Here is a 14,603-nt window from a genome sequence, read left to right as displayed (position 1 = left end):
TGCGCGTGTAGCTGACCTCCTAAACCTACTGTACTCAAACTCTTTAGCGTCACAGCGATGATCCGTTTGTTAGTGAGGGAGCGCTGGGAGGATGTCTGCTTCCTGTCTCATGCTGACACTAAGCCAGCGCTGAAGCTCATCAGACAGGACAGGCTCTGGCAGGGTAAGCCCTGCCCATAGCTCCTCACTGACAACACAGGGCTAATCAGCTAGCGCTTAGACCCCCGGGCACCCCAGGGGGCCCGTCACAGAGCAGGAGCTCCAGCTCAGTCCCATCCATGTGTGGGACCGCTCCAAACTCACCGGGGCTGGCTGTGAGAGCAGGGGAAGGACTGGGGTCTAATGCGACCCAGGCAATGTTCTTTTTTTTGCTGGGTGATAAAGTCATGTGAGCATTTCAGACATTGACTTGGTTAAAGAGCACCGGTGAAAGGGCATTAGCTGGTGGAGTAGTAGTGACCTTTCTAAGAGCGAGACTGTGATGGGGTCATTTCATTTTTGCTGCTGTGAAGTAATGCAACTGCAGCTACTGCATTTGGCTCTGTGTGTCTGTTTTTGATTGGAGCTGTTGTTTTCTAAGTTGCTCTGCGTGCCTTGTCATCCACCAGGATCTTCCTCTGGGAGGACGGCAGTCTGGAGATCTTGAAAGCCACCCGCTCGGATGAGGGCCGCTACACCTGTTTCGCTGAGAACGACCAGGGGAAGGCCAACAGCACGGGCTCTCTAACTATCACAGGCAAGAGAATGCCACTACTGTCGCCCCAGCCTTATACCCCTACCACCCTGACCCCCAGCCCTGCCCTGGGGCCGTTACTGTCAACCCAAGCTGCCCCCAACCTCGTCCCCCTGCCACCCTGATGGCCCTATCGGATGAAACGACTCTCCAACCTCAAGGCACTACAAGCTGTAGTTGACTCTAGATGAGCTTCTGACAAGGCCTTTGTTGATACTCACCCTTGGGAAGGATGATTAGGTTGTGTGTGAAATGGAGGTTGAGAAGCATGCAGCCAAACTAGAATGATTGATACATATTTAAATTAGATGTTGTATTTTGTAGCATTAAAGCTACCCATTTCCATTAATATGTTAATTTAGCTTTTATGAACTGTGTGTTGTCATAGCGCAAAATATTATGGTGGTTCATGTGTTTTTTTTTAAAATGCTGGTTGACAAAGTGTTGACATTGAAAGAACATTTTAGCATCTGGTGTGGCAGATACTTTAGCTTTTATTGCCCCCTGCCGGTAAAGCATGGCAAATGCAACTCAACTCCACCCTCCGAACACATAAGTAGATCTCACAGTGTTGTTTCAAGGTGTCAGGGCCTCACACTCAAACTAACAGCATATTATTTGCTTGTACATGAACTTCATGGACCCAAGTAGAGAATGAGGTACAACACTCAAAGCTGTTGAGAGGATATTTGTACCTTTAGCAGATCCTGTTCTCTGAACAACGCCCCCACCGGGCCTTTTTCTTCTCCCCAGATGCCACCAAGATCACCTTGGCGCCGTCCAACGCCGACGTGAAGGTGGGCGAGAGCACCAGCATGCAGTGTGCCGCGTCGCATGACACCCTGCTCGACATCACCTTCATCTGGTCCCTGGATGGCCTCGTCATCGACATGGACCGGGAGAGCGAGCACTATGAGCACAACCCGGTAGGAGAGAGAGAGATCTGGAAGGAGAGAGACAGGGAAGGGGAGAGAGGAAGAGAGAGCAAGAGAGAGAGAGAGAGAAAGAGAGAAAGAGAGAGAGAGAGAGAGAGAGAGAGAGAGAGAGAGAGAGAGGGAGAGAGGGAGAGAGGGAGAGAGGGAGAGAGGGAGAGAGGGAGAGGGGGAGGGAGAGGGGGAGAGGGGGCGAGGGGGAGAGGGGGCGAGGGGGCGAGGGGGCGAGGGGGCGAGGGGGAGAGGGAGGGAGAGGGAGGGAGAGGGAGGGGGGTGCAGAAACAGGGAAGGGGAGAGAGACTGAGAGTCAGAAAGAGAGAAAGAGAGACAGAGAGAGAGAGAGAGAGAGAGAGAGAGAGAGAGAGAGAGAGAGAGAGAGAGAGAGGGGGCCCATGACCTTGCAACAGGGGAAAAACTGACAATGTTTCTTGGTCCGGTCTGGTACACCGTACATACTCAGGAAAAACTGACCACAGGGCCTTGGAATGTTAAGTATACAATTCATCCTTTTTAGCCCAGATGAGTATAACTCATCTATTATAAGTATCCATTTCCTGTGGGTCCCAGACTAGTGACTCTGGTGTCTAGTATATTAGCTGCAATTTCTGCTCACACATATTATCAACGACATGACCTACACCCTGCCTTTTCAGCCCAGCTGTGAGCAGTAGCTGACTTCGCATCTGTCAATCCACCCCGTGGACCTACTCCATAAACAGATGTTGATTGACGACCCTGCAAAAATATAGATTTTCCCCCTCATAAAACAACGTTGTTGTAAATGCCAGTGGATGTTATAAATGTCATATCTGAATGACCATGATTACTCATATACTCACATGAAAAGGGGTTAACACAGACATTATTCAATATGCTCACTGGGGAGAATTTCTCCCATGGGTTTGACCTTGGGCTTTCCAGCGTGCTGGCAGCGTGCTGCTCCACTGACAAACAGACAAGCAGTCGGTCTAATGAGGGGAAGGTCTGCTCGCCCGCCAGCCAGGCCCCCTGTAGCTTCCCTAATCAGCAGCTCAGGGCTGATACCTCTGTGTTTCCATTTACATTTAGTCATTTAGCAGACGCTCTAATCTTATCCAGAGCAATTTACAGGTAGTACAGGGACATTCCCCCCCCCGGGGTAAGTAGGGTGAAGTGCCTTGCCCAAGGACACAACATGATTTGGCATTGGCATTGCATCGATCCAGCATCCTTCTGATTACTGGCCCGACTTTCTCACCGCTCAGCCATCTGACTCCCCTGTGTTTCCTCAGCCGGGGTTTGCTTCTTTGTGGCTTGAGTCGCTCTCATGGTAGGACGTAACGGGGTAATTCGCTTTTTAGAATATCCCGGTAATACAACTGACATTAAGTGTATTTAGCTCCCTGGTTTATTCAAACGAAAGTCTCAGTACCTCTGAAGAATGCTAGGTGCTGTTACGTCCCTGGAAGGAGGGCGTGTGTATCCTAACTGATTGATGGGGCTGAGGAGTGAAGAGGCTGTGTGTTGTCTTCCTCCTGTCAGAACGGCAGTTCCAGCGGAGAGCTGCTGATTAAGAACAGCCAGCTGAAGCATGCGGGACGGTACACATGCACCGCCCAAACCCCTGTGGATAACGTCACCGCATCAGCTGACCTGGTCGTGAGGGGTGAGTCACACAACACACCAGCATGCCCACGCACACGTACACGTAAACGCACGCATACAGGGGCACACGGACACACATACAGACCTACATGCACACACAGACCCAAACAGACAGACCCACACACTCACATGCACACACACAATGTAGATAATCATACTGTAGCATGAAAGGGTGGCAAGCTGTAGATACAAACTGAGAGGTAATTGATGACATTTTCCAAGGCAGTAATTTTACTCCATACCTTTATTGAATAGAAACCACTCTTATCCATGTGAAAGAGTGCCATTATAGGGAAGGCTTGTAAATGTACTGGAAAACCATGCATAAAAGAATGAATTTACAAACCAGTTCTGAAGTGCCTTTTATTACACGTGGAAAAAAAACAATTCTTACTGTGTGTGTATGTGCGCTCACGCGTGTGCGTGTGTGTGTGTGTGTGTGTGTGTGTGTGTGTGTGTGTGTGTGTGTGTGTGAGCGTGTGTTGGGAGGAATAAATCATGCCAGAGTTCCCAGACCGTGGCTTTTTCTGCTGGCTAATCTGTCAACCCGGTGACTCCATCTGAGTCCTGGAGAAAAACACTGTGGGAGGAAATGCTGTCTGTTCTGGAGGCCTGCCAACCGCACCACAGGATACTGTGTCCCACAGCCTCTCACCGGGCTGGGCTCCTGCACAAAACACCAGAGACCCAGAGCTGATGTCCTGAGGAAAGTTCAGGCTTCTAGCTGGCTGGAGTTAATAATAATGAAAACGATACAGGGGCCTACAGACTTTACTTTAGTACCGTACACTGTCTCAGACCCGCGTGTCTTAAAACGTGTTCAATATCTCATAACTGTTGGGTAAATAGGCATGTGACTATGGAAGTATTGCCACTCCTTACTGGAAAGGTTATCCTTGGCTGCGGAGTAGCTGAGATTTCTTGTACTGTAGTTGCTCTAGATTTGTATATGTGATAACATGGTTTCTCTTTGACACTCAAGGCGTTACAATGCTTTGAAATGGGAGGAGAACTGTTTCAGCCATAGATCAAATTTGAAATGTTTGTGCCAACACTTCTGTCATGATGCTTCCGCCCTTGAAAAGTCGTTATTTTGAAACGATATGGTGACTTGGACAATGATGAGTCACAGATGAGAGAAGCAAGTGTGTATTACTGTACTGTGTGACAATGTGCTGACACCTTAACTGACAGAGACCCGTTGACTGTGTGACTCAGCTGGACGGCTACACACAGCTCACGCTCTCCTCATTCGACTTTCATCCCAACACGTTTGATTAAACTGCTTGTTGTTCGCCACGTCCTGTAAAGCGGACGTGTATGAACCGAGCACCAGCATGTCTGCCGTATCTCCCGGGCGTGCTGCTGAAGGGTCTTGCTACACCTCCCAGGTGACTCATGTGTTTTCACCCTCCGCTTCCTGGGGAGTGAAAGGCTAGCCTTCCAGCTCCCCTCCAGGCCCTCAAACAAGCTCTCTGTTACCTGACAAAGAGGCTCTTCAAATGGGACTAAAAGCTCCAGCAGTGATCCGGTCGTCAGTGATCCTTGTTGTGCCCTGGGTGTGCTTTCAGAACAGGTGCTGACAGACGGCCAGGTGAATACGCTGAGGCCAACTGTGATGTTTCCCAGAGGGGTTTTCAAAACACCTGTGTGATATGTGTGTGGAGTGTCCTCCTGCACTCCACTGTACCACACTGTATGGAACTTCCTGTGGAACACTAAATGACTGTAGCTCGCTGAAGGACTGCAGCCCTGCAGGTTTCTTGATGGAGGGCCAACTGCCAGCGCTCACAGGAACAGAGATGAAAGACTTCCATTCGTCGATGCTGTGAGAAAGGAAGCGGATCTATTATGAAATATCAGTTCAACCAAAACATTGGCACTGCACCTGTATCATAGTAGTTCCACAGAAAATGCTTTAATAGGCTGTGTTTAATACTTTACCTCAGGAGATTACAGTATCTCAGTGCTTTGGGTTGACAGGCTCATTCTTTGATTTGTAGCGGCAAAATCTGCTTGAGAAAGGGAATATGTTGTTTGTTTCAAATACCTTTTCGAAAATCAAGGCCAATCTGTTAATCTTACCGCATGGTACAGGCTTTCCATGGCATGAATGCCGAACTAGATTCAAACGCTACTCTGTCCTACATCACACAGAACCAGCAATGCTACCACCACCCTGATATGAACAGATAAATTGTCCAGAATGTGCCAGTCACACGAGATTCGGTGGAGGAAAGGGGCGGCATTAAGGGTCAACTGGCTGTGTGTCTAATCGTCTTAGTTCTCTGGGCTGGGTTCTATGATGGGCATGAAAGACTAAACCCTGCCTGGTTTCCGGGGCTGTGTAAGGCTGGGTTTTTCCTTAGAGCCTTCAGACTGCTCTACAGAAATCTGAGGGACCCAGGAGAACAGAGTTTAAAGAGCTTGCCCCCGTTAGCCTTTGAGTTCATGTATGTTACTTACCCCTGAACCTGAACATCTTAACATGTCAGTCTGTCTCTGAAAGTCTGTCAATGTAAAAATGGGTTTGGATGTGTCAGACAGTTGATGTTAAGAGGTTGGACATGCTTCAGACAGCGGATGTTGTGTAGAATTAGTGTTGATTTTGAAGGTAGATTTTGGCTGCCACGGAAGGTTGCCTGGAAATATCCCCCCACCCCATGCAAGTAAAAGAAGAAACACTGTAACTACACCAACAAGTGAATGCAAACACATTAATGTTGTGCCCAACTGTAAGTGAAGGACTCTCAAAATAGTGGAACAATACACGACTGTAACATCATCATTACTGAGTGCAAGAAGCCAAGACTGTCTTCCCTCTTCTCATTAATGCCCCCCCCTTCCCATTTCCGTACTCCCCTCACCCTCCCCCACCACCCTCCCCCCCCTCCCCCCCCCCCACCCTCCCCCCCCACCCCTTTCCCTAGGTCCTCCTGGCTCCCCGGGGGGGGTGCGCGTGTCTGACATCAAGGACAAGAGCGTGAGGGTGACATGGAGCCGGGGCACAGACAACCACAGCCCCATCTCCAAGTACACCATCCAGTACCGAGACTCCCTCTTCCAGGACTGGAGAGTAGCCACCACATGTGAGCCCATAAAAGCAGACATGCGCGTGCACGAACACGCACACACACGCACACACGCATGCACACATCTGACAGGACTGTAGCGACTGTGTGGATGAACACAAACCATAACAAAGGGGAGCATATTCGTAGCTTTCTGATCTCTCACCTGCGACAGGACGCATGTTTATCAGCTACTTTCCCTCCTCGCCCTGTAGCCCCTGCAGATGTGGAGGGAAACTCTGAGGAGGCCACCGTTGTGGATCTGTTCCCCTGGACAGAGTACGAGTTCAGGGTGATAGCCACCAACACCTTGGGGATAGGAGACCCCAGCCCTCATTCACCCAAGATCACCACCAAGGATGCTGGTAAGAACATGGAGCCTGGCTCACTTCTTGCAGTACAGCCCTAGGTACAGACATATGAATGTATGCCACTTACAGTCATATATTCCCAAATGAATATTTAGAAATATAAGTATAAAGATTTTGACGATTCAGCTCTACCAATGTACATTGTACATTAGCAGTGTGTCTCCCAGTTCACTGCAGAACGTCCCTCAAAATAGTACTTGTGTGATTCAGTTGTACAGTGAGATTCACTTATACAATTGAAATCCCAGACTCAGGGTTACCCTTGATAAAACAACATTCGCAGCCAAAGCACACTTTAAACAGAGCCACGCCGAGACAGGTGAAGAGAGCTGAGCTTGCCTAGCAGCAGGGAAGTGCTCTTGCCTTTTTGACTCTCAGTTGAAATGATCCCACATAAACATTTCGGTGTTTCTCTTGGTCCTGGGGTGAACATGAATATTGGACTAGGCTGCTGTGTGTCAGTAGTAGTGCCATGGTATAATATGTGGTTTGGCATTGTTTGTGTGCAGTAGGTGGGAGGCAGGGTACTGTATAATATGTGGCTGGTCGTTGTTTGGGTGGACACTGTACATGTGACCTGAGAGGTTGGCGTCGGCTGTCTTGTTACAGTTCCTGTGGTGGCGCCCTCGGACATTGGAGGGGGCGGGAAGAACAGCAGGGAGCTGATCATCACTTGGACGGTAGGTTTGGACGCTTTTAATTCTGTCTCTGGGAAAAGAGATGTAATGAAAGAAAAACAATTCTGACAGATGAGATTTTGAGCAATTCATATTCAAGTCGATTCGAGTAAAACTGAAAATACAGCTCAACATTTTTTGGGGGTCAAATTTAAGAGGTGTTCCTCACTCAAAATTGTCCTTCTCAGCTTTTTTATGAAAGAAAAAGGTGCAGTGGTCTCCAATATTTTTACAGAGCTGTATACTAATTACTCTCTTTGACACTATGCTGATAATTGTTATTCTTCCTCACAAATGGAGCACCACCTCAGTTGCCAGTGTATGTAAGGGTGAAGTATAAACTGAAAACTCTGTGAACTGCAATTATATTCTGAATCTGTAGGTAATCTCTCGCTTATGGCCCTGCACAGAAATTAGCAATAGATCACAAAGACTATCCTCCATTTTGGCGGTACCCCTCCAAATCCTGTTGGAGCTAAGTCCCTGGGCAGTCTGCCTTGTTTTTGGCAGACACTTGGCATCATTGGTCCCAGAGCAGCTGGTAAATGATGCTCATGTGTTTATGGGTTAGCAGTCCTTGACGCACATCTGCCCGACCACACATATGGCGTCAATCCAAAGCCAGGCACAGCAGATGAGGCCTGGACGGATAGAACGCCTCGCTACATTAAAATGATGTGTCATTTCTTCTGAGAAACATTCAGAGGGAATATCATAGTCATCATACAGTGGGGATGGGTATAGCTCTGTGGTAGAGGGTTGCATGTTAAAAACTCCTCTGTACGTTGCTTTGGATAAGAGTGACAACTCTCCTGTTTTGTCTTCTGTTGTTGCCGGGTTGTTCTGTCCATCCCCAGCCGGTGCAGCCGCAATACTACTACGGTAGCAACTTTGGCTACCTCATCGCCTTCAAGCCCTTCAATGAGAAAGTGTGGCGGAAGGTAACGGTAGCGGAACCCGAGGCCAAGGAATACGTCCACAGGGACTCGTTCATCCCACCCTCCACAGAGATTGAGGTCAAAGTCAAGGCTTTCAACAGCAAAGGAGAGGGGCCCTACAGCCTGACGGCTGTCATCTACTCTGCCCAGGATGGTGAGCCCCACTCCCACCCAGCACCCCGCATCTCGACCCATCTCCACCCAGCTCCACCCATCTCCACCTAACACCCCGCATCTTGACCCATCTCCACCCAGCTCCACCCATCTCCACCCATCTCCACCCAGCACCCCCCTTTTCCTCCATCTCCCCTATGTCCACCCAGCACCAAACACCTGACCAAACTTGCATCATTTGGGCATCTTCATCTTAAGCAGTAAGTGGCACAGAAACTGTTCCCCCATGCTGTTCAACCCCCACTATTTCAATCTTTCAGTGTCAGTGCGTACAGACTAGGATACACTTAATAACCAGTCCACAATATGAATGTGAGGAATTTTAATTCCCCTTTGAATGTGCACCCTGCCCCCCACTCCCCCTTCCTCTCCCCCTCCTCCCCTCGTCTCTCCCTGCCTCCCTAAGCCTTCAGCAGTGGGATTATCATGATCTACGTAGCGTGAACCAGAAAGATGGTTATTCACCCAAGGATGCAAAGCATTTAGCCTACATATTAACTTCCACTGACAGACAATCAAGATAACAATGGTTGTGCAGTCTGACTGGGGAGGGGGGAACTTGAGATATGTTGCCATGGTAATGCTCTTTGGGAGTGTAAAAAGTGTGTGTGTGTGTGTGTATGTGTTTGTGATTATATGTATGTGTGTTATTTTGTGTGTGTTTGTGTTTGAGGGAGTGTGCTTGCGAGGTGAGTGTGTCAGTCGGAATGTGTGTCACAGTGCTTGTATGTGTCTTTAACTTGAGTCCCAATGACGTGTGTGAAAGGTTGTTGGAACCTTTCCCAGTCAGGGGATTTCACATCAGAGGACAGCTCCTTGGAAAGGATACTGTGCACTCGTAACCCAATGACAGAATGTGATGGAGAGAGGAAGAATGTGGGTTGGGAGACAGCTCTGCCACTGGACCTGCTCCATCCAGTGATTAATGCATGCTAACAGATGCCTTAGCTGGAAGGATGCTGAATTACCAGAGACAGCCCCCCCCCCCCCCCCATAAACACAGAGAGATGTCAAAGATCCTGTACATTCACATTAATAACTCCATGAGTGGGAGGTAGGCCTGTAGATCCTGAGCTTGTTAGTTAAGAATAATTTATGCAAAGCTAGGGCTGTAGTGGATGGCTACACGTTGATTATTGTCAGGGCTGTGTGGTTGCGATGGAAGCGATCCTGACAAGCGACGCAAACAACACCTGGCAGATGTACGGGTAACTTCAAAGGTTCTTTTTAGAAGTGTGACGTAATGTTCTCCTCTGTGCCTCTTCTCCTCTAGCTCCGTCCGAAGCCGCCACCAGAGTTGAGGGGAGAGCCTTGTCAGCCACAGACGCCATTGTTTGGTGGCTCCCCATATCACAGCAGGGTGTGGAGGGATACCAGGTCTGTTCACATCCATATAGAAGTGCTTCTGTTTCAAATTTACATTTTACATTTTAATTAACTAGTGCACAGTGCCCGTGATGCAGTTGGTGCTTAAGATGTCAGTGAAACACACAACACAAATACAGATTACTTGAACTATAGATAGGGCAGAGTGCCCGCGATGATGTCAGTGACACACAGATGTCTAGAGTTATAGATAGATAGTGCAGTGCCTGTGATGCAGCTGGTGATGACAGTTCTTCTCAGTGGCTTTGGTTATTTATATTTCTCAGATCACAATTTTAATTCTCTGTCATCTCTGTATTTGTTCAACCTCATCTATTGTAGTCACTTATGCACATCATAAAAGCAATGTATGATTATTAAAACAAATTGCCAATGTTCTAGTACATTCATGCAAATTATAATGTAGCCTTAATATGTCTGCTGTTTCATACGTTACCAATTGATTATGTTATGTTGATCAAAATGTGTAATATTGGTTCTCTGTTAAATTGTCTTACCATCACCTTAGTTCAGTGATTCCCACTGTTTACCCCTACCATCCGTTATCCTCCCACCGTTATCCCAGGTAAAGTACTGGAGGAAGAAGGAGGACAGCGAGACAGCTGAGAAGGTCCAGGTGACCAGCAGGGAAAACCAGACCAGGCTGGAGGATCTGAAGCCAGACTCCCACTACTTCATCGAGGTCCGGGCCTTTAACGCCGCTGGATTTGGGCCTCCCAGTCAACGCTGCCAGATCCATACCAAGAAAGCCCGTACGTCTGGTGTCTGGTGTTTGTGTTTGATCAATTCTGTGGTGGAAAATATAATCTCTCCAAACCCTCGTCCATTATTTTGCTTGTCATATACACGTTTTTAAAATGTGTTCTACTCAGTGATTTTACTATCGCTTAAAAACATTTCAAGAGAAATGTGGTATGGCATTCTTTTATTTTGTCAGCTCAACAGCACCTTGTCTTTTCCATAGGCAATTATGTGGTGATGCTCAGTAACTAGAAAACCTGTGTTCATAAGTTTTATAATGAGCCATTTTCTACCTTTCCTTGAAAAACATATCTACTTCTACCTACATAAAATTGTATCTGGATATAGAGAAGCTGTATCCAATGTTGTATCATGAAACACTGTATAGATCTTTACTTTTAATGATTGCTTCTCTCCTTTGTTCGTACAGCTCCTAGTCGACCTCCCAAAATCCTGGGTAAGAGGTTGAAAGGCACATCAGTGAACATAGCCTGGGAGCATGTGGAACCACTGGCCAATGAGTCAACAATAGATGGTTACAAGGTAGGGAAGGGGATATTACAGTCACAACAGTGTGTTACAATTAACACACTGGCCTTCCAGTCACTTGAACTCAGCATTGCCAGTCTCTAGGTATCTAACATTTGTGTGTGTGTCTGTCTCTCTGTTTGTCTTTTTGTGTGGTTTTGTGTGTGTGTGTGTGTGTGTGTGTGGTTGTATGTGTGTGTGTGTGTGTGTGTGTGTGTGTGTGTGTGTGTGTAGGTCCTGTACAGACAGGCGGGCCTCTCTACAGGGACTTTGTACACCACCCTTAAAAAGTCCATAGACCTCCCAATGTACAGAGATGGTGACTATGTGGTCGAGGTCCGCGCTCACACTGAGGGAGGGGACGGGGCAGTTGCACAGGTCCGCATCGCAGGTACTGTACCCCGCCAGCCCAACTATTGTTTGTCTAGATGAACCATTAGAAAAGCTTCATAACAGAAAATGTATATTTTGGGTGCTGTGTGTTGTGGTGTGAGATAAATAAGCTGCAGAATGTGTGTGCTTTGAAGCAATATTCTAAGTTCATATATACAGTTCCGCATCAGGAGTCACACAATTAAGAGTCTATAGACTGAAAAGGTCCCTAACAGGAAATGTATTATCTGCATAATAATATAGTCAAGCTTTAGAAAACCCCAACACAGCTCTGCTCCATGCTGCCTCCATGCCTCCGTAGGTCCGGTCAATCCCACGACAAGAAACTACCTCTTGAAGAGTCGCTATTCCAAACCTAGGGACGACATTTTGTGATTGCTCATTCCTGGGCTGTCACCAGATAGTGGGATTATACCAGCTGTAAAGATGGAGGCGGGGAGAGTCGTTTGTCACTGTCAGGGGGCCCTTGAGCAGGGCCTGTCACTAAGACTTTCATAGCTCATATCTGAGGTAAAAGAAGGTGGTTAGGGGGGGTTGTATCCCACCATCCATGACTAAAACCTGGTGATGGCCCACTGGGTTTATCCCCTGACTGACTGACCGGCTGTCCGTCTGGCTGGCTAGCTGGCTGTGGAGCTGGCTCTTAAGTCTCTGTAATTGATCTTGATGAGTAGGGGAAGCCCCACTGGTATCCCTTATCTGGGACTCCAGGTCCTTCCTGAAGGCTTCATCTTCCAGCCCCTGGGAATGTGAGCTGTGGGGGGATTAAAAATGCATTTTTTGTGACCAATGGGAGCATTTAAGGTGATCTCCACATGGATGGGATATGATAGTGGTAAGGTGATCTCACAACATGCCACTCCTCTGGAATCCCCTCTGATGGATGATGGTGCTTCACTTTATGGATATTATTCTTTACTGGTAGTGTAGGATCAACTCTGAGAAGTAGCTGTCTTGACAGATGGATGAGTGAGTGGTGTTTTCTTTTCATTGAGATTGTGTATAGTGTCTTTTGCAATTGTATGCATTCAGTGGATGTCCAAATTCCAACACAGATGTCTTTGTTTGTGTCTGTGTACCAGGTGGAGGTGCCATGGCTGTCCAGGGTCTAAGCCTGGCCTCCCTGCTCTTGGTAGCTCTCATCTGCTTGGGCCTCTGAATGTAGCGACATCTTTATCTGTCTTCACACCAGTGAAGGAGACTCTGTAAGGTTGGCGCCTATGAGGACTACAACTCTTTCCACAATCTTTGGTTACAATCTGCAGCCAAATACCATATTCCTTTCTCTCCAAGGAATATGCTTGTGGAAAGGACGGAAAGCATCATTTGGAAAAGGACAAAGACATCCAGGATATTCTTTATTTAATACTGATAAAAATATCTTTGGACGAACATAAAAAGAGTTATTTCAACTTTTTCAATATGCCTTATGTAAACAGTTACACTTATCCTTTACAACTATATGACTTGTTCTTAACTAGTTGACGTACAGTATAAGTGTCGTCACTACGTCGAGTATGTCAATCACATACCTAACTGTTTCTGAAGTATGGCAGATAATCTTTGACCCTGAAGATATGGCTTCTAAGTATGTATTTTCATAAGATGTGTGGTTACGATGAGGTTCTGAATAATCAACCCAACAACACTGCATTCCATAGTATAAGCTAAGTAGAATGGTTGCGAAGGATAAGTGTACGAGTTTATGAACTTGTGTTTACGTGTTTTTTGCATTACGGTGGCTTTTCCTTGTCTTTTTTCTTTTCAAAATGAAGCACACACTCCTAACTGTGGAGATACAGTGAAAGTAAATCTCTACTAAAGGTTTCTGACATACTCTCAGTTTTAGTATTGACCATTGTAGACTAAAGAGCCATTTCTGTCCTGCTAATATAATACATATGCAATAATTTATATGGGTTTGCTTTCTAATATACTATTAATGCTGTAACATTTTTGTTAAGATGAACATGTATTTGATCCCCAGACCTCTCCAACTCATAACATGCTCTGTGTTAGATAATACAACGGTTTACAAGTGTTTGCATGTTGACAGTTGTTAATTGGAAGAATAATTTGAGTGACAAAAAGAGACCATCCTCTACCATGAGTGATGGCTGTGTTTCTATTGCACCCGTATCCGTGTTTGTAAAGATGAATCTATCGATTACTTTGGAAACAAGAAATGAGCCTGGTAACATATCAGACCTGCAGTTTCCGACGGAAAGAAAACGTAAACCATGTGATGGTGGTGTGTGTTTGGTTTGCCTGTCATTCTGGGTACATTACATCCATAGGCTTCATGGTCGTGTACTGCGAACATGGCTTTGCTGCAACGTTCGTCCAATGCTGTAGGACTGCTCTGTGCTCATAACTAAACTGAGATGTGGACTATTCCAACATCAGAGATACAGTGTCATGCAAACAAATGTGTTTCTTTCATTTTTTAGACTGTATGCTTCCAACCCCTGGGACGTGGTGGTGCTTTTCTAAAGAATGTTTGCATTTCATTTAATCTCATAATTTAATCTTTTATTTTATTCAGTGTCTCAGTCTTGAGTATCACTATTTACTGTTTATTAATCGTGCAATGTCTGACATACTTCAATGGCTAAAGTATATTTTTAACACAACCTGCCTAGCTCCTACAACATTAACCTTCATATGGTGTTTCATTATCCAAAAAGATTGACAAGCTATCCATCCAATATCAGTGAACTCATCCAAAGCTCATTTGTTTTGTCTTTATGAACACAAGTTAAATGTGATCAGAGATATATAAGCATTATTAATTGGTGTTGTCGTCTTTTTGTTTGTTTGTTTGTTTGTTTGGGAATAATATATATCATGATCCACCACTGGTTGGACAGTTAGAGGTTAATAATTCCCCCCAAAGTGGAAGGAAATGCTGCATTTTTTGATTGCTCCACAAAATAATTTGTGTGGCTGATGCTCCTACATAGTGACTATATTAACATCCACCACAAAGTGCTTTTCCCAGTTTCCCCTCATGCG

General features: G+C 46.4%; 1 protein-coding gene across 1 annotated transcript in view; it reads left to right on the top strand.

Annotated features, from left to right (window-relative positions):
- cntn1a (contactin 1a) overlaps window positions 1–14,376 on the top strand; it is a 62,770-nt gene extending 48,394 nt beyond the window's left edge. Inside the window, 12 exon segments of the mRNA XM_084672358.1 lie at window positions 609–736; window positions 1,487–1,659; window positions 3,187–3,310; window positions 6,240–6,398; window positions 6,596–6,745; window positions 7,361–7,431; window positions 8,286–8,520; window positions 9,814–9,917; window positions 10,492–10,678; window positions 11,098–11,210; window positions 11,430–11,586; window positions 12,671–14,376. Of these exon segments, the coding sequence (XP_084528484.1) occupies window positions 609–736; window positions 1,487–1,659; window positions 3,187–3,310; window positions 6,240–6,398; window positions 6,596–6,745; window positions 7,361–7,431; window positions 8,286–8,520; window positions 9,814–9,917; window positions 10,492–10,678; window positions 11,098–11,210; window positions 11,430–11,586; window positions 12,671–12,747 (1,678 nt within the window). The 3' untranslated portion in view covers window positions 12,748–14,376.
- Window positions 14,377–14,603: the final 227 nt, after the last annotated feature.

Source organism: Hypomesus nipponensis, chromosome 14 (assembly GCF_054491055.1).
Source record: "Hypomesus nipponensis isolate SF chromosome 14, ASM5449105v1, whole genome shotgun sequence".
Lineage (NCBI taxonomy): Eukaryota > Metazoa > Chordata > Actinopteri > Osmeriformes > Osmeridae > Hypomesus > Hypomesus nipponensis.
This window is presented reverse-complemented; position numbering and strand designations above follow the sequence as displayed.